Raw genomic sequence first — 18,833 nt, 5'->3', positions numbered from 1 at the left:
ACACTATTACAGGGCTGTGATGGCATGGAACAGTTTTCCAAGTGACATCCGTTCAATTAGTGGTAAGGCTTGTTTTAAAAAAAAAAAAAGTGTTTTGTCAGGTTTGTTATTCATAGTCATTCTAGTCAAAAAGCTTGTTCAATAACATTCAACATAACAGTTGCAAATTTGCTTTTTCAATTAAATCAAGTTAAAAGTTCTCCCACCCCATTTGTCTTTGTAAATAGGGAAATGTATACAGGGAAATGTTGCATCGTGCCTTTATTATTTTCTCAGAATGCACCAGAATGCTTGATTTACATGTGAAAATCACAAAAAAATCTTCTTCTACGCACATAAGCCAGGCTTGACCTGGCCTGGTTTAACTATAGGCCTAACTATCTATCTACAGCCTAGTACTCGGTTATCTCAGTCTGTGAGTAGTACCTTTGACCACAGTTGCATTTTGCTGATAATGTTTTTCACCAGTTCCTTGCTGAAATCACCTTTTCCTCTCATCAGTGAAGTTGTGCTGTCTGTCCAGCCAGGCTTGCCCAGGCAATGTTAAAGTGAATCATACCAGCCTAACGGTCCTTTATGTCATTGAGAAGCTGTCAAACAGATCCAGGAGCCAGTAGCCTCCTGTTCATGACGATAGATCAAGACCTTCAGATGTCACTCGTTTTAAGGCATCTTCAAAGGAGAGACAAAACTGGAGTAAAAGGAAAATTAATTCCTGGATTAAAAGCAAAAGGATTAGCAAGTGCATTAGATCAGTGCAGTGCATTAGTGCCCATTGTATTCTGCAAGTAAATGTATATTCTGTCACATAAACTGTGTTCAAACGAATCATTACGATTGTGGTACATTCTATTACTAGTAGCCTTCAGAGCATCATTACATTACATTTACATTACAGTCATTTAGCAGACGCTTTTATCCAAAGCGACTAACAATAATTGCATTTAACGTAGGAAGAGCCAATGTACTACTACTTGCCAGAACTCACAAGTGCATCTTCTTTCTAACACAAGTGACTAAGAGCATAATCTAGTGCTGAAGGGAAAGTGCAAGAATCACAATCTCAAGTACAGTGCAATATAATATAATAAGTGCTTAGGTGGGAGGATTGTTGTAGTACTTCATAGTATAATATACTGTAATGTTAAACTAGACTACATGTCCCATGATGCTTTGCAAAGAAAAAAAACCCTGCAGGTCCCCGTGGCAACACGTCGTCAGTGCGCAGCTCGGTTTGAACCAGAAGCGGAGTGACCTTCCTCGGCTCCTTCCTCGGCTCTCAGTAGAGGCAGTCCTCCCGAAGCACTAAGCCGGTCCCAGCTCACCTACCCCTGCACCAGCCCCCTGCACCAGCCCCAGCACTACCCCAGACATGAACAGCAACCTAGCCGGAGACGAAGTGGGGTAAGCATGGAGCTCAAGTCCCTGTGATTTATCACTCGGTCATCATAATAGTCTTCGTCGTGGAATTTAATTATCTGGCTAATGACTTGACCTGTCACTCTTAGGAGTTAGCATGCTAGCTTAGCTAGCTTGCACGTTAACTGTCATTCAGGCTGCTACTATGCTAACGTTAGCCAGCTAACTAGCTAACCACTGTGTGATAGTGAACGTTAGCTAACTAGCATGCTAACTAGCTAGCTAGATGGATGGATGGATCACATAAGTCTCTCTCAGCTCTTGCTATCCAGTTGCCGGTTAGCTCGTACAGCTAAGTCACATGAGTACTAGCTAGTATAGATAAGTTACCTGAGTACTAGCTAGCTAGCTCTTAGGCTAGTGATATTAGCCAAATGAGTATCTAGAGCCCTATATGTATTACATTCCGTTAGCAGGTCGTTGACTAACCAACCCTCATCGGTTAGTGCTAGCTCACGTAGCTACTGCTAGCTTAGTCAACTCCGAGGAGCCAGCTTGCCTAACGCTCCTATTTAATTTAATTTTACTTGAACTGTCTTGAGTATTTCCACTTTGTTTGATTATTGTTATGTTGTTATTGTTATGTTATAACGTTAGTCTAAGGTTAATGTAGGGACATTAGGGGTCTCTGACGGGACTCCCTGGCAGGCAGGACGTTTAGCGGGCATTGGGTGGTCAGGATGGCATAGGGGGCAAAACGATATCACGATATATAACCATATAGTTGTTTTAGTTTAGGGGTTGACAAAGCTATTCTGCTGACGTGAGCGACCTTAACTACTGTTTGGTTCTTGTAGTCTAGTTTGTCGTCTGTCACCGTTGTTGCCTGCGTAAAATTCACGTTATAGGCTCAATTACCACCATAGCTGCTCTTTCACCACTCTTCCTTGCTGTGGTTGCGGTTTGCTGTGTTTTGTTGGCACAAGATAATAACCAGATAATCATCAAACTATGTCGTTTGGCGTGTGTTTGCCTGGATACGTGGCAGGAGAGTTATAAACAAGAGCGTAATTGTTGGGATCAAGTCACCCAGTATGGAGGAAATAAGGTCCCAGTTCATCATCTCGTTTGATGTCCTTGGAGCATATTTCTTTGTAGACATTGGTAAATGTAATGTATGTACATATACGACTGCTGAATTGTAATTTTAAACATGCATGATTTGTGCACTAGTGTGCACATTTTGCATGAGTCCACAAATCTTGCACGACATGCATTTTTAGCTGCGACCAGCAGCTCTTTAGCTGGTTTGGTCGGTGGGTTGGTTGGTTGGTCCGCAAACATGTCCACAAAAGTGCAACACTGCTGCCACAGCTCTACAATACACTAATTAGACAAGAGAGTAGAAAATTCAGCCAGATTGTCAATGCTTGTAGCCTAGTTTATCACTATCTAAAGCGGTGATTAATTATTTGTCCCTACAAAGAAAGGTATTGTCTATAGGACACTTTATGAACTTTTGTCTATTGGATATTATGACGCACTGGTGCTGCTCATTAAAATGTTGTTGAAAGGATTGCCTTGTTTCTATTCTTATAGGAAACTTTTTGTGGGTGGCTTGGATTGGAGTACCACACAGGGTGAGTTCACAGCCTTACATGGGGACTACATTTAGGCTTAGTCGCCCCACTGCAGTGTTTTGCTGATAGTGATGGTGTCAGTATTGCGTATGAATTTCTCAACATTTTTTTAAAGCAAAATGCATGTAACCATCACAGGTCTGTCTTTAGCCACAGGCGTTCAGAGCCCTTCACTGGATCATGCTTGATTGGGCAGTGTGTCGCTGTTCTCTCTTGAGAGCGGTTAAAGTTATGTAGACAGCAGTGTATTTCTTTCCTTGTTTCATTGGCACACTGCCCCAGGGCTTAGGCTAGAAAAGCTATGAGAAAATTCACTTTGAATGCCTTTTAATTTGTTGAAACCTGTTTGCCCGGCCACTGACTCAGACTCTGAAGATGTTGAGGAAACTATTGTTATCGTGTATTTTTTTTTTTTTATACGTTTTTTTATTTTTAATGTTGACATGAGGAAGGTCTATGCTATGTATCACAATTCAGACAAATGTGCTTTGGATACAGTACATAGCATAGAGATCCACAGTTTGCCCCTTTCACGACAAACATTCCATTTCCTTATGGCAACGTTAGATCGATCGATAGATCGATCGATAGATAGATAGATAGATAGATAGATAAAATAGATAGATAGATATATACTTTAATCCCCATAGGAGGGAATTTGACCTTTCAGCAGTGGGAAATGACCACAGTAATGACTGAGCATCTCTGAAGGACCTCACAAAGGTTGTTTGACTCATACCAGTGTCCTCTTTTTCTATCAGAGACTTTGAGAAACTATTTCTCGCAGTATGGGGAAGTAGTTGATTGTGTCATCATGAAGGACAAAACGACCAATCAGTCGCGGGGCTTTGGGTTTGTCAAATTCAAAGACCCGAATTGTGTCCGGACCGTGCTGGAGACCAAACCCCATAATCTCGATGGCAGAAACGTGAGTATGCACCGTGCTGCCTGGGCCAGGGGGAAACGGCATGTTTCTTTCAACGCAATGCAATTTGTCTAACATTTTGAAAAACTAATACTGAAGTGGCATTCCCATATTTGACAGATGTTAACGATAACGTTCTAGAGAATATTGCATTACTTGCGCAGGCAGCACTAAACCCACAGGCTATCTGGAGGCAAGATCATTCCCCCAGCATCCAATGCATGTAAACCACTGCTTACCAAAGCAGCCTGATTGTTCTCTGTTATCTGCCTCTTAGCTGAATGAACACAATGAACGCAAATATTATATTTTTTAAGGGGCAATATGTATGGGATTCAAACGGACAGATGCTATTATCCTCCGTACAAGTTTGTCTTTGCAGCAGTACTTTATCTGTGTACCCCCAGGCCAAGAAGCCAAAACCTACGGTCTACACTGATTTCTGTTAAGTGGAAAGGCATGAAAGTCAACTGCAGAATTGTGACCTTGTAGCTAAAGCACAATTTATTATATAATATGCTGTACACATATATCGTGTAATATGTTGTACATATTTAATCCGAAGGCCGATATCACATTATGACGAGAGCTAATTCAATAGATTTGTTAAAGGGGTAATTTGAAGGTGCTTTTCAAGCAGGGCTAAAATTGAATTAAAACATGTCTCCTGTCAGATTGACCCCAAGCCATGTACTCCGAGAGGAATGCAGCCTGAGAAGACTCGCTCCAAGGAAGGCTGGGTAAGAACGCGCTATGAATGGGGCATACAACCTAACTGTGTGGACCTTGCTTCAAACCTTTCTCTGTGCACCAATCTTTCAGAGGGAATTGCTGTTACTATTATATCTGCTTCTCTTTATTTGGCATTCGCTTAAGAGATTTGTTAAGAGTATTATTTCTAGAGAAATAACTATTGTTAGTGCTGTGCATGCGATTCTGTTAAAATGATTACATGGGGATTGTGAGATGTGTCTTGGTAATGGGCCTTCTGAGATGGGAGCGCTGGTGCACTCTGATCGGTGGAGACTAGTGTTGGCATTGACATGACAGTCTCAAAATTACACCGCAGGGGAAGAGCAGAGAACTGAATTCTCTCGCCGCTGTCTCCCTAGATGATGGTTAAAGTGCCCTCTCCTCAACAGGGCCTTCTGAACTGCCGTTGAAATCATATACATTTCTTTATTTTCCAGAAGGGCAGCAAATCAGATAGCAATAAATCAAAGAAGATATTTGTCGGTGGAATCCCCCACAACTGTGGCGAGCCTGAACTCAGGGACTATTTCAATAGATTTGGAGTGGTGAGTCCCTGTATTGAAATGTGTGGCTGTGACACTTGACTATGGGCAAAGATACATTCCGGCTATAGGAAGGTCATTTGAAGAGACACTGTAAAACGGCAATATTTAGATGCATAATGTTACATTATGTTCATACTGAGTAATGAAAAATGCGGCTTCACCTATTATACTCTGTGTTTTCCTCTGTTCAATTCAAGGTCACAGAGGTGGTAATGATCTATGACGCTGAGAAACAGAGACCCAGAGGTAAAAGCCGATCCGTTTTTTTCTCCTCCATACCTCCGCCATTTTGAATCTCATGACAAACTATTCTGACCCAAAGAGGAAAAATCCCATTCAGCCCTCCACCCTCCGATTGCAGCAAACACCCAGTTTACCCAGACTGGTGCAACGTCACTGTTCATTATTCATTCACGTGAGCTGCAATGGATGGCGCCCTCTCAACCACTGAAAACTTTCCTCATGCAACCATATCTGCATGGCAGGAAAGTGAAGAGAAGACATTGACATGAATTTCAAACATTGTAGTGTTCTCTCATGGCCGTGTGGGACAGAATCAGCCTCTGTTGCATTTAAAGGTTTCAGCTCAAGTAAAGTAAAAGGAGTTTGCTCCATTTGATTTACTAAGTGGCATATGGTTAGGACTTGATAACTAGGCCTAAATCAGGATTCATGAATGGCTAGTCTATACTATAGATGATGTTACAGTCTGTTATGCAGATCAATCTACATGCTGATTGTCGTATTGGTTGTGTTAGGTCAGGTGACACAAGGAATAGCGCATACACAGATGTCAGACTTCTGTTATTCAGTGGAACAAATTCTATAAGTTGCTAGCCTATTACCAATTTTAATAACTTCTGTTACTGCTTTATTTCGCAGGCAGGATGAAGCTGATACGGGAACCTTTGGCTAGCAATACAGTAGTTTAGTCAAATCTTTGACTTTAGATTGAGTGCTTGTCAAGGATTAAGTGCCATCAAGATGTGTGTGGCATTATCTTCACCAGTATAGAGCTAGACAATGGGATATATGTAGGCGAGATCAGTTTTTTTTCCATTTGTCAAAGTCACATTTAAAATGGTATGGTTCATTGATAAGAGTTTAAATAATTGCCAGACAGTTAAAATGAGGCTTTTGGTAGAAGAGATTAGGCTGCTCAGAGCTGTTTCTTCTGTCCTGCCTAGCAGTAATGCATGGGTCAGCAGCCCACAGCATTTATTACCTCTTCTTCAGTACCACTGACCTCTTTTGGGACAGAACCAGAATACTTTGTCATTTGAATTTGCATAGTGAATTTACAACAATAACCGTATATACATAATCAAGGATAATTTCCAATTTTCTTTATTTTTTACTAAAATCATTAAACATTTAGTAATGAAATTAAGTTTTATTTATGTTTATTTTGTAGACATAGTCTAACTGATATATCATATTAAGTGTTTTACCATATGTGTAAAATTAAGTATTTTTGTAAGTAAGCCCTTTCTATTTTTCTTTCTCTGTCCCCCTTCTTCTGGTGAATGTTTGAATGTGATTAACGGTGTCTTTTAAGATCTTTTTCTCCTTTAGGTAATTGTGTACTGAGTGGTATCACAGAGGTACAGGCCAGATGTATGATCCCAAAAGTGCCCAGCTGTCAAATTGGGGTGTATACAAAGTGTTGATGAAGCGTAGCCAAGATAGCATTTTATCTGTAAAGCATTATGTTGAAGGCCCTTCTTTTTCTAGTACTTTTTCAACTTGGATGACACATCTGTCGGTTTTCAACATGTTTGCAAATGCTTTAACTAGCTTATTTTTGAATTTGTATTAAGGACAGGTCATAAATAGATGGTATTTATAGTTTGAGACCAAGAGGCTGGGGACCACATCACATAATATGAAGGTTTCAAAATCTAGTGCTCTCAAAGGACGTTTAATCGGAATCAGGTTACGTCCCCAAGTGGAGATGTTCTCACAACCCAGTTCTGCCACTGGTAAAACTTTATCATAGGGGAAATTGGTTCACTGCAGTGGGGTGCCGTTTGCGCTTATTTCTGTGGTGGATGTGATTCAGATCTACCCCCGCCTGGGATTATAGTACAATCCAACTCATTTTAGATGAAAGCTTCATGATGTTTTTCAAGACATTTTATTGAAGTGTAATTCTAAAATGTAAAAATTAAGGTTTTTGAAGACAGCTTTGTATATCCCCCATGCAAACCCTGACAGCACCACGAGTTGCCCATTACTTACACATCTGGAAAAGAAAATGGCCTATATCTTTGTGTTGCTATTGTGAGCAATATTGTAATTTTCCATTTTAGGCATATTGTGGCTGACTCAAAACATAATGCCGAATGTGGGAAAGCTCAGAGAAAGCTTCAGACATTGTACAGTTTCTGTTTCTCCATTTTTAGTTAGTCTATGCATTAACAATGGCTGCCGCCAGCGTGTGCTGTGCAGCAATATACTAAGGGGGCAGATCAAGGTGGGGTTCGGATGAAACGGCAAACGACTTGAATTCAAATTCCAAAAATTAATTGACTTTTTACAGAATGTTGTTTAATTTCATGTTCAATGTTAGTTCACTTAAATCCCTAATCTTAAATCCCGAATTTTGCTGAAACCCCTGTGATTAAACATGCAGAGGACGTGAATATTCCGTCACTAAGATTCCCCTGTGGCCAGATTTGTGCTTGTGCTGCTCTGCGATATCACCTGAACCCCACGAGCCTCCGGCTCAGCCTTGACAGAGCCCCGTTCTGCTGACCCCAATACTGTTCTTCATCTTGTGTTGTCACAACACCCTGCTGCCTTGATTCACTCTTGGTCGTTGGCTAGGTTTTGGATTTATTACTTTCGAGGCCGAACAATCAGTGGACCAGGCTGTCAACATGCATTTTCACGACATCATGGGCAAAAAAGTGTGTAGTTGTAGTTTTATTTTACCCTCCAGATAAAGCAGAGGCTTGGGCGACTGGAAGGATTGTTTGGGGCTGTTATTGCTTAAGTTACAGCACTATTTCCAGGGGCCACCAATGGGTTTGGTGTCTGTCATCGGGTACTAATACTCTGTCTCAACTTGATAATTGGTATAATTAATATCCCTTCTCCATATTTATAACCTGAAATGGTTTCATAGTACTCGTCATCCTAGTGTGCAATGTCTTTGCTCACTCCGGATGCAGTTTTACCCATTATATTTAAAGTAAATGGTGAAGGCACTTTTTATGGTCACCACAATTTCTCATGACAATGGCTTGGTTGGCGTTGGTCTTGTACTTTTGCTTCTATGACTTGGTCACCCCTCTGAAATATTACCTTCAACTTCTGTAGTCGCCCAAGGCTTTGTTTATTTTGACTTCTCCTTTAGGTTGTAAACAGTGTTTGATACTAGACTTGCGATCAATACAAAATGGTGTCTGGCACTTGAGATTCAAGGGTGTGGCCAGCAATGGAGCATTTAATGAGAGATAAGAGACAAGTGGAAATATTCACTGTTTTGAATTTTACTGCAAATAATTCACCTAAAGGATTGGTCTTGTTTCAGTTCTTTTTTTTTTTTTCTTGATTTTTTTGTCAGGTCACTTTTTGAGTTATTTGATATATTTCCTCGCCAACGTGTGTATAAGAAGTTAAGCAAAGACCTCAACTAAGTGACCTCAGTTGAAGAATCTCCATACTGTGTCGATCAATTCTGAGAACTAAAATGGGTGGGCCTTTTTCAAGTGCTAGTTAGAACATATCTACAAAGCACACAGTCTTTAAGGAAAGATTAAGCTTTTAGACCCAGTTTAATTGGCTCCCACTAGAGAGTTTCAGGCTAATTAGGTGCCTGAATCCAGTTACGTCAACAAAGAGCTTTTTGACGACCTAAATGCATTTTCCAATTCCGTCATTACTGATGTGTAGGTTTGACAAAATAATTATTCACCCAAGACATCCTCTCACAACCTTGATGTAAAAGTAAAAGAAGCCAGCACAGATTTATTTGTAGGATCAGCAAATGTATATTTTTGGCAATGTGTTGCATTACAGCAATTGTATTGACACACAGACATATTTATACAGCTTTCAAAGTTTAACTCAGTCTGACCTAAATGAACCAGCTGCCTCCTACCAACTCTTCTTGACTTTGCCCTGATTTCCAGAAGCAATCGAAGCTCGACTTTTGCAGGAAGCTATTGTTCTTGAGTTGACATTACCTCGCTGGGACTGGAGGGAGATGGTGAGATATGAGTTACAAAATTAGAAACTGGAGCACATCGAACCGCGGCGCAAATCCCAGTTCTGCTGCTGGGGAGTGTGCAGAAGTCGTGGCATCCATCACTCCCAGCCGTGATGCCCGTGGGAGAGGTCCAGGTAGAGGCGCTGGCGGCGGCGGGGAGCGCGTGCGTGTAATTGGGTCGACAGAGAAGGAAGAGGGGGGGAGGGGAAAGCGGCGCCACCTTAAAGCTTGGGGAGAATTCTGCGATCTGTTTTCCTCGTGCAAGGTGACCCCAATAATTCAACCTCTAGTCTATTTCTGTCCTGCTCCCCCCTAGTTTAAACCCATTTTTTTGCTCTAGTTAACTGCTGGTGTCTGTGTCTGGTTACTGCTATGGAAGTAAAGGTTTTATAGGCCAGAGAGAGAGGGGCTGGTAGCCACATAAACCATATCGGATGGCAATGATGGGTGTTTATGGGATTTTTCAACCTATTAAGACTTGTTACTATACATACTGCAGAGCCTCTATACATACAAAACCATTATCTCCAAGTTTCTATACATGCAAAACCATTATCTCCAAGTTTCTATACATGCAAAACCATTATCTCCAAGTTAGAGGGGTTCAGTCAATTGATCAATATTGACATTTTCTCTATCGTTGGACACTGTATGAAGATTCCTTTCTAAATTGACTGTTCATTTATATTATCTGCATGTTCTATTCTGTAAGACTTAAGGTGCAAATTTCTTTCTACATCCATCTCCCTCTGAAATTCTACTTCAAGTTAAAATAAAAAATTAGATTCTTTAAGCATTAGCCCGGGGAAAGGTAAGTTTTGACCTTCCATAAGAAGTTTTTAATGTACCTTAAAGGTCACATATGCCAGGAAATAGGAACTCTTTGTTTCTCAGGTACAAGACAAGATTCATTATCTTTACACCATTGAATCAATCCAATTGGATGTTTTTCATTAAAAATCGTGAATATTATATTATTTCAAAATGAAGTACCTTATTGTGAATGAAGTACCTGAGAAACATATTGTTACATAACTCCCCCTATAGACAAATAAGTATTAATGTACATATAGCAGCCCTACGTTGGCTCCAGATACAATGTAAACTGAAACTCTTTCAAGCCCCCTAAAATCTTATTACGTTAGTAATAGGTGCCGTCTGGTAGGGAGTGGATATCTATGGCCCAGTACTGGTGCTGCATATCGGTCCCTCCTTGTCCTTTGTCCAGGTGGAAGTGAAGAAGGCTGAACCACGCGACAGCAAAGCTCCTGGCCAGCTCGGACCCGGCCAATGGGGACCCAGAGGCATCTTGAGTGCAGCCAATGGTTGGACAGCACAGCCTGCCCAGGGCTGGCAGCAGAGCTATGGGCCCCAGGGTGAGTGGGAGAGGCACAGTTCTCTCAAATAAAGAAACATGGACATTGTATTGAATAGGGCTGGGTTTAAAAAATCGATTAATCGATTCATGAATCCCAAAATCGATCTTTTATTTAATGAATGAATGAATAAATGAAGGTATGAATAGTTCATTAATTCATTCAATGATTCATTCATTCATTCATTTTTGGAAAGCAGTATCGATACCCAGCCCTAGTATTGATGTGTTGCATAACTTGGCAGTCATGTAATTAAGGTTACAGCTAAAAAAAAAAAAAAAAAAAGGTTTTAGTAACACTAACCGAATCGAATCGTGATAATCGATTCTGAACCTTGTGAATCGGAATCGAATCGATTCTTGAAATTCGACTCGATACCCAGCCCTAGTATTGAACTCAGGAGAAATGCACAATATGCAAATTGTTTTAACATTCTATGTAGGTCATTGTTAGACTTGGTAAACGTTAATATTGTGTGTCTTGGTCATTGTTTCACTTGTACATTGGTGACTAGTCAACTTGATAGAGCTACCAATTATATACTCTTGGAAGTCATTTCAGTAGTCAAACTGTTTTTATTCCTTTAGGAGTATGGGTGTCTACAGGACAGCCCATCGGTACGTATTGTTCTTTCAGCTGTCCTCACATCCGTTGATAGTTGATCAGTAGCTCTCTTTTGTAACTCTCAAGTAACTGTCAAACACGTACAAATCAGAAATGTCTTGTGAGAGTTGACCTGAAATGTTTTTCAATTATGTCACACGTTGCCTATGACTGATACCCTCTTAAAGCAGTGACAATGATTATCACCGTCTCTGAAGCTGAGGTCACTGTGATCATTTACTACTTTTGACAGATGGTGCCCTTGAAACAATTCGTACCTCTTGTCTGCTATTGGCCGGGCCCCAGGTGTATTGTAACATGTTTTAGACAACACAAGTTCATGTGAATGTTCTGTGGTGACTCATTCAGGGAAATATAATCAAGTGTTTTCAGCTAGTATTGGTTTTAATGTCACAAGTATGGATCTGAATAAAGTTGTGTTTTAGACTGAAACGGTAACGGCGTCTGGCGCTCATGTGTTGACGTGTTTTCCGTGGCAGGTGGGTACGGACCCCCGTTATCAGCGGCGCGCGGCGCCCCCGCGCAGCCCCCTTCACCGTTCAACGCATTCCTCGTCACAACGAGCCCAGCGGGGGGCTTCGGGGCACCTCAGGGCTACGCGCAGCAGGGATACAGCACAACACCTCAATTTGGTCAGTAGTACAATAATGCACTGTTGAGCATTCATATGCAGTAGGTGTACGGAATGACAACAACACCTTAACGGGAAGAATATATGTTGCATGCATACATAAACACAAACAAACAAACAAACAAAAAAAAACATACACACACAAACACAGGTCTGAATATATATACTGTATATAATTTCATTTTACAGGGTACGTGTCTGTATTTTAGGGCTGTCAATTTAATGCCTAAATAAGCCCAATTAATTATGCAAATTAATAAATGGAAATAATAATCGAAATGTAAAAATATTATAGTATTTTATATATAATATACAATTATTTATTATAATGAAAAATCACAATAAAAGAATTAAACTATTTATAATAAAATAAAAAAAATAAAAAATAAAAAAAAATATATATATATATAGAGGTCCTCCAGCCTACAGAGGGGGCAAAAGCTCACAAAACAATTAGTGCACACATGAATCATAAGTGTAAAGAAGGACAAATAAATCATATCATTTTGGCTCCTACACATACATACATACATACATACATACATACATACATACATACATACATACATACATGCATGCATGCATATACACACACACTTAGAGTTAACGACTCTTCACTGCGATTGGTTTAGGGTACAGTTTCGGTACGCCTCAAGGTGACCAGTATGCGCCCCAGGGTGTGCCCCCCCCTCCCACCACCCCAGGAGCTGGGCCTCTGGGCTTTGCTCCAGCAACCACACCCACTCAGGACCTGAGCAAAGCCCCCACAGGACAGCCCGACTTCCCCTACAGCCAGTATGGTGAGTAGAGCACCACCCAGTCACCCCACCTTCTCCTTAACTGATACCACCTACATTTGAGTGTGTTTGTTTGTTTGGTTGTGAGGAGCGACTCTATCAGCCATCACTACAACCCACCAACAAGCTCTAGGTCCCATTTAGCTTTAATGGCATCACATGCATACACGCTTGCACACATACATACATAAACACATGCATACATGCATAAATATATGCATACATATATACATGCTGTACATGCATACCTACTATACATACATACATACCTACTATACATACATACATACATACATACATACATACATACATACATACATACATACATACATACAGACATGCATACATGCATACATGCATACCTACCTACCTACCTACCTACCTACCAACTACATACTATACATACATACTATACATACATACTATACATACTATACATGCATACGTACTATACATACTGTACATACATACCTACTATACATACATACATACATACATACATACATGCATGCATGCATGCATGCATACATACATACATACATACATACATACATACATACATACATACATACCTACTATACATGCATACCTACTATACATACTATACCTACTATACAAACGTACATAAGTACCTTCCTGGTTCTGCATGGAGATCCTGTAGAGCTCACACCATACCCAAGACTCCTCCAAGCGTCCCCCTCTCAGGATTTTCCAGGTTGGCCTCCAAATGAATGTGGATGTGGATTGGTAAGGATTGGTAGGTTTGAATTAGATCATCCTGCCTCGCAATGTTGAATTGGAGAGGAGTGGAATCTACTCTTGTGCTCTTGACACACAACGGTAGACGCTTGGACCGCTGGAGGTTCAGGAATGTGCCTGGAACTCCTGACTCTTAGTGGATGTGTGTGCTGGCATTCAGTCCTAGCATGGTCTCCATTTTTCAGCCGTCAAAGTGAAAATATTATTTGCTGTCAAATACAGTAACTTCTGATACTATAACAAAAAGTTTATATTCAAAGACTAAGACACTGATTTGCCTGTTTCATCCTGCACATTTGGCCTTCACAGTGTGGCTTTTCCAAAGTATATTTGCACATTTTTTGTTGGATTTAGGAATTGTGCTCAACAAATTTTAATTAAAGATGACACTAATTTCATCCTTATATTAATAGGGATACACAAATAGGGATGCACACTTTCCCTGATTATTATTATTATTATTTATTCATTTTATATTAAAACCTACCTTCTTAGAAAGCACAATGCCCTAATGAAGCCCATTCATGTTGATTTATGCAGCATATCTTAGGCGTGCAGTGCATCTATATTCCTACTAGAGAGTTCTGTTTCATCTTGTCATGGCTACGTTTACCCAACAGAAGAAATTACAGTAAATTGGGGAGATGGATCTTGACGCATGACTCCTACTCTTATAGCATGTTTCTAACCTTTAATGTGTTATTATTTTACTACCTGTACCTGTTAGTTGTTGTAGACCTCATCCTGTTAAAGGGGCACAGTCACGCTTGTATTCACTTGATATTATTTGGATTAAATGCTTAAGTTTTGTGTGAACAGTAGGCCTTTTTTGAAATCAGTCAGTGTAACCGTTTCCTATATATGGGAAATATCGCTGTAAAACTTCACAGTGTGACGTCACTGGACGTGTTTACCCTTTGAGGTTTTTCCATGGAATTTCCCATATAGGAAATGGCTACACTAATGGTGATTTTTAAAAGGCCTACACAGAATTTAAGTATTTAATCCAAATAATATCAACTGAAATAAGCGTGACCATGCCCCTTCACAGTGATGACATTTAATTCACGACCTGTAGCTGTTAGTCATGGTAGACCTCCATCTTGTGTCATGCTTGTGCTTCGCCTCCATGCTGCTCTTCGCCATCAGTGTTGTCTGACCCGTTATTTAATACAGTAACTATTCCCACAGGCAGCATTAGAAATCAGAAACGCCACTCACCTTCGTTTTGAGTTCCAGGTGGATATGAGCGTATGTAGCAGTTTTAGCGCAGACAAAGGGAGTGCTGAGTCCAGTAGCAGGGCAGTTGGAGGGGGGATAGCGTTATAGGCCAGTGGGTTCAGTCAACCTGGTGTCCTCGTCTCTCTGCTAGGCCTGGGTAACTACCCTCAGGACCCCTCGGCCTGCGGACCCACGCGTCCTTCCTACAGTTATGGTCAGGATGAGCAGGGATGTAGTGCAGGTAGGTGTGAGCCTCTTCTCCAGACACCAAAAAACTAGCATTTCTTCAGTACATAGTGCTATGTACAGTAGCTGCAACCTGTCTTCCTGCGTCTTTTTAAATTTATTTATTGTTTGTCTCCATATTTTGTATGTACGTCTGCACGTACATATAAAATGCCTTTTACTTGTTCAGAGTATACTGAAATCTGGCTATGCATTGTTTTGAAGTTATGAGATGGTTATTTTGAAGGAAAACTTGGAGAATCCAAAACGGATTGAGAAATACACACTTTTGGAAGCCAAATTGAGAACTTTTTGAGTCCGAGTTCCGACATCTCATGTCCCTCAGGAGTTGTAGCCTAGTTCATGATACAATGAACCTCCGTGCCCCCCTCTCTGTATCCACTCTCTCTCCCCCTCTGCATTGCTTTGCTGGTATAAAAGGATGATCTAATTGTCAAAAAATGTGTTCATGGCGCAGTTATATGTGTTGGCAGTCCATTAACACATTGTTTTCTCCCATGTGCCACCATGTGCCACCTCTCCATCTAATAGAAGTTAGAAGGACAAAAAAACTGGCCAGTGAATACAAAATTTCTATTAGATGTATCAGATGTGGTCATGCTAGGTCTACTCCTTGCAATTCTAATTCTATTTTTTCTATTTTTTTTTTTTTTTTTTTTACAGCTTTGGAGCGCTTTGAGCACCTAATGAGAAACTTATTTTGTATTGTCCTACCATTTGTCCTTCCATACCAGTTGTCCTTTTCTTTGACTTTGTATTTCCTTAAATGGGCTCAGATGGAACAGTCTTGTGTTCATTGGATGGTCTGCAGTTCCCTGGCTGAGACCACTGTGGCAGTAGGGGGATGGCGCCATCCAGTGTCCATAATGGGAAACATCTTTGTGCTTGTCACACTCAAAAAGTATTTGAAATATTGTTTTTCCTTTTTTGATGCCCCACATCAGTTGAATTTCAATTGAATTCATTGAAATAGGACAAAGGATTGCCCATTTGTACTATTATAATTAAAGATATTCTCTGCTGGATAACTTCATTTGAGTAGACGGGGGGCAGATACAATGAAGAAAGACAATATTTGATTTTAACTTTAAAAGGCACTGAAACTGATTGGTTCTGTGTCTATTCATTTCTGTTTGTGAATCTATCTAATTCCATTTATCCAAGGAAATTTAAGGAACCCTTACATTAGTTTTTGACGCACACCTGATAATGAAACTCTCTCCTATACCCTGTCTCCTACCTGACCCCCCCAGCAGGTTACGGACAGGACCTGAGTGGGTTCACCCACAGCTTTGCAGATCCCTCTCAGCAGACTGCCACGTATGGTGGTCCTACTGTCCAGCCCACGGCCGGACCCCAGCCCACGGTGAGCGCTTTCGGACGGGGACAGAACCACAACGTACAGGGCTTCCATCCATATCGACGCTGAGGTTCTTCCAGAAGACCACATTGGTGTTCAAAAGTCAGGGAAATGTGTGTATTGGTCATAAACAAAACTGGATTTCTGGATTGTTATTTGAAACATAAATGCACACAGTTTGAGAGAGCAAAGCTACACATGAAGCCAGGGACTCCAACTCACTTCTGTTACAACCTCACATGGTGTAGAAGAACAGACTTTTGTGTAACCTTTCAAGCATCGAAATGAAAGAACCCCCCCCCCCATGTTTTAAAGTAGGATTTTACTACTTTGCAATACGTTCTGATTGTCTGGTCAAACACTAGCACAGAGACTATATATATATATATATAGAGAGAGACATATGTATATTTATGGTGGCTACAGAAGTGAAAACAGGGTCTCCAGTTTCCTCAGCTTTAAAATCTAGGGAAAATGTTTTTATTTTTCATTTGGTCAGTTTTGTTTACTTTGAGCCTTTATTTTAAACTTTGTTTAAAATGAAAAATGAATATATATTATACACAAACTGTGCAATTTTTTAAAAGAGAATTTTGTACTATAAATGTACACTTTGCTTGTTTTTTATTTAAATGTAGACTTCCCTCAGGTGGCTGTTCAAGTGCATTTTGCACTTATGCAAAAGAAAGGAAAACATATTTCAAATAAATGTTTTAAAGATATGCTGCCTCTTATTGGTGTCTGTCTACTTTTTGTATATGCTGTTGGTGCTGCATTCGAACCTAGTTAAGCTTAAACTTTTTAAATTACTTTTTGTGTCATGTCCCATTCTAGAGCAGTCTGTATTATGATTGAGTCGATTTTAGTTCTTACTACACCTACAGGTACAGTATAATATGCAGTGAAATGTAATTGATATATCTCTAAATCTATAGAAAAAGAAACAGATTAATATTCACAGTTGAGATAAGTAGGTAACTACCGGTACGTTTATATACACACATATATATATGTATATATATATATGTGTATATATATATGTATATATATATGTATATATATGTATATATATATGTATATATATATAATCGAGAGAGATGTGTTGTACATGAATTGTGGTATATGTATTTACATGCATATTTACAGTGTGTTCTGCATTCCAACGACTAGTCTGCCATAAATATAAGGTGCTGTCGTGTTGAGTACAGCTGCTGAGTTGAGTCCAGGTGTGTGTAGTGAAAGAGTATTCTATATGGGGAGGGGGGTCATCCTATTGAGGGCCTAGGCAGTGTCCTGGTTCAGGATCTGGATGGCCTGTGGGTAGCAGCTCCTCCAGAGTTGGCCTTGGGGATGCGGTACATTCTCCCTGACCGCAGCACAGAGAAGAGTTGGTCCTTCACCATTCTCCTGGTCCTGCAGTGCCTGGTGTAGGTGTGGGAGTGCTCTCCCTGTGATACCAGCCCCTCCAGGTAGGCCTTCTCATCATTGTTGGAGATCAGGCCTACCACTACCACAGCTGTATTGTCAGAGAATTTGACCATGAAGTTGGAATCGAAGGTGGCTACGCAGTCGTGTGTACAGGGAAAGTCTGAAAAGGCATGCCACGAGGATTTAAATAAAGTTTATTTCAGAAATATTTGTGTAGATACCTGGCATAAATAAATAATTTAAAAGAATATAAATTAAGGCAGCATAAAATACCCGGTTTATATTTTTTACACAAAACAATCAATTACAAAACAGGAACGTACACTAGCAAAACCGAGAATAATAGGAAGGCCATTGTTTTACATCTGAAATAGAATAGTGCATTTACCAGGTGACACAAATAAATATTTTGAAGATACAACACTACCCTAGTTGGACTCATCTTTGAGGGAGACGAGACCGCCTACAGGTGGGAGATCGACCAGCTGCTGTCCCGGTGCGGCCAAAACTACCTGGAGCTCAACGCTCCCAAAACAGTGGAGATGGTTGTATACTTAAGGAAGAAACCAGCCTCCCCCAACCCCCCCATCACATTGAATTACACCACAGTGTCCACTGTTGGCTCCTTCCGCTTCCTGGGCACCACTACCTCCAGGGACCTCAAATGGGAGCTAAACACCATCTCCTTCACGAAGAAGGTACAGCAGAGGATGTACATCCTGTGGCAGCTGAAGAAATTCAGACTACCAAAGGAAATGATGATACTCTTCCACACCTCCATCTCCTCCATCCTCATCTCCTCCATCACCATCTGGTACTCCGCCGTTCAGCCAAGAACAGGGCCAAACTGCAGTGCGTCATCTGATCCGCCGGGAAGGTGCAACCTGCCCTCCCTCCTGCTCCTGCACAATTCCAGGACTCTGAAGCAGGCCAGGAAGATTGCGGTCAACCCC

The 18,833-nt window shown here is 40.6% G+C and overlaps 1 protein-coding gene across 2 annotated transcripts; it reads left to right on the top strand.

Annotated features, from left to right (window-relative positions):
* Nucleotides 1–1,251: 1,251 nt before the first annotated feature.
* Nucleotides 1,252–17,094, top strand: dazap1 (DAZ associated protein 1). 2 transcript variants are annotated; one of them, XM_084435860.1, is made up of 13 exons: nt 1,252–1,404; nt 2,959–2,999; nt 3,761–3,927; nt 4,599–4,664; nt 5,115–5,222; nt 5,420–5,468; nt 8,052–8,134; nt 10,667–10,814; nt 11,402–11,431; nt 11,918–12,070; nt 12,702–12,869; nt 14,998–15,087; nt 16,346–17,094. In XM_084435860.1, exons 1-13 carry the CDS (start codon nt 1,373–1,375, stop codon nt 16,519–16,521), a joined length of 1,311 nt encoding a protein of 436 aa, XP_084291986.1. In that variant the 5' UTR covers nt 1,252–1,372; the 3' UTR covers nt 16,522–17,094. The 2 variants fall into 2 exon arrangements, with proteins under 2 accessions (XP_084291986.1, XP_084291985.1); XM_084435859.1 differs by lacking the exon at nt 14,998–15,087.
* Nucleotides 17,095–18,833: the final 1,739 nt, after the last annotated feature.

The sequence above is a fragment of the Borostomias antarcticus genome, assembly GCF_949987555.1.
Source record: "Borostomias antarcticus genome assembly, chromosome: 3".
NCBI lineage: Eukaryota > Metazoa > Chordata > Actinopteri > Stomiiformes > Stomiidae > Borostomias > Borostomias antarcticus.
This window is presented reverse-complemented; position numbering and strand designations above follow the sequence as displayed.

What these genes read in the sequence shown, in the direction of transcription:
- dazap1 (XM_084435860.1), top strand. Translation starts at nt 1,373, where the DNA reads ATGAACAGCAACCTAGCCGGAGACGAAGTGGG. An exon ending in ATTTCAATAGATTTGGAGTG is followed by an intron (nt 5,223 to 5,419) that starts GTGAGTCCCTGT and finishes GTTCAATTCAAG; the next exon opens with GTCACAGAGGTGGTAATGAT. An exon ending in ACGACATCATGGGCAAAAAA is followed by an intron (nt 8,135 to 10,666) that starts GTGTGTAGTTGT and finishes TCCTTTGTCCAG; the next exon opens with GTGGAAGTGAAGAAGGCTGA.